The 1,224-nt window shown below is 40.2% G+C and overlaps 1 protein-coding gene across 1 annotated transcript; it reads right to left on the bottom strand.

Moving 5' to 3' along the window:
• Positions 1-255: 255 nt before the first annotated feature.
• Positions 256-894, bottom strand: LOC116887951 (60S ribosomal protein L24-like). Its single transcript, XM_032889402.1, has one exon. The coding sequence runs from the start codon at positions 892-894 to the stop codon at positions 295-297; it is 600 nt and encodes a 199-aa protein (XP_032745293.1). The 3' UTR covers positions 256-294.
• Positions 895-1,224: the final 330 nt, after the last annotated feature.

The following is a 1,224-nucleotide window of genomic DNA, read 5'->3' as shown; positions in this document are numbered from 1 at the left end:
TGATTAGATGGCCCGTGCTGTCTTTATCTTCTGTTTACTAGTTGGAAGTCTATTTATCAGAAACTAGTATCGAGACATCCTGCTTACTTCCTTGTCCTACTTCCTTGGAATACAATTTTCTATCTTTTCACTTTTAAAGGCAAAGATAAAACACTCTTGTTGCTTGTTTAAGATTTTTCAGCATCCATTGAGATAATCATGTGGTTTATGCCCTTGAATTCTTTTATTTTATTTTTATTTTTATTTTTTTAGAGTTAAAGACAAATCTTTATTTTTAAACTCTCATCTACCAAATTAGCGTTTCCCACCAACTCTGGGAGCAGAGACCTTCACAGGCTTCAGGATCTTTTGTTTAGGGTCTGCCTTTGTGGGGGCCTTGGCAGCAGCCATTGCTGTCTTCTTCCAAGCCTGCTTAGCCTTTTTTGCTTCCTTGGCAGCCCTGATAGCCTGCTTTCGCTGAGCTTTCCTAACTTCTGGTTTCTGATTCTTCTTGGCCATTATATCAGCCACAGAAGCGCCCGTGATGGCCCGCTGGAACTTAACTGCACGGCTGGTTCTTTTCTTTAGAATTTCTTCCGACTGACCTTTCTTGTGTTTTCTTCTGTAGAGGACAGTCCAGTTAATTTGCGGAGGGTTCCTTTTGGAAAGGAATGCGGACTCACATTTGTCCTTAAGAAACTGGAAAACCTTCCCGTCAGTCCTGGCGTAGCGCCGCCCGTGTCCCGGGTAGATCTTGTACCCACTAAAACTGCACAGCTCGACCTTTATGGTGACAGATGTCGGCCTGCCGGGGGGTGGGGGGGAAAGATAGCGAAGAGAAAGGTTGAATCCTTTTATATTGCGTGATATATTGGCCTTCATGTGCTGAATCATCCTTACATCCAATTTGATCATGCTAGATATAATGTGCTTATAGATTTTTGTATGTAAGAATGTAAACTTTTCATTATTTATTATTCATATATATATATATATATATATATATATATATAAATAAATTTGGGGCATTACAATTTATCTTTCTCCCCTTCTACTCCTACAGTCTCCTCTTCTCTAAACAAGCCTCCCTCCTATTTTCATGTCATTTTTATCTAATGATTCACTCTCTTTAACATCCTGGCATGAGCATGGTCAACTGTAGAAATGATTCCCCTTCCACAGTAACCCTTTTCAAGAGCATCTCAGAGAAAGGTACCCCTTCCCTAACAATTACTAACTGCCCAT

This window comes from Rattus rattus, chromosome X (assembly GCF_011064425.1).
Source record: "Rattus rattus isolate New Zealand chromosome X, Rrattus_CSIRO_v1, whole genome shotgun sequence".
Lineage (NCBI taxonomy): Eukaryota > Metazoa > Chordata > Mammalia > Rodentia > Muridae > Rattus > Rattus rattus.
This window is presented reverse-complemented; position numbering and strand designations above follow the sequence as displayed.

Excerpts from the sequence above, each read along its gene's own strand:
- LOC116887951 (XM_032889402.1), bottom strand. The coding sequence starts at position 894 with ATGATCAAATTGGATGTAAGGATGATTCAGCACATGAAGGCCAATATA.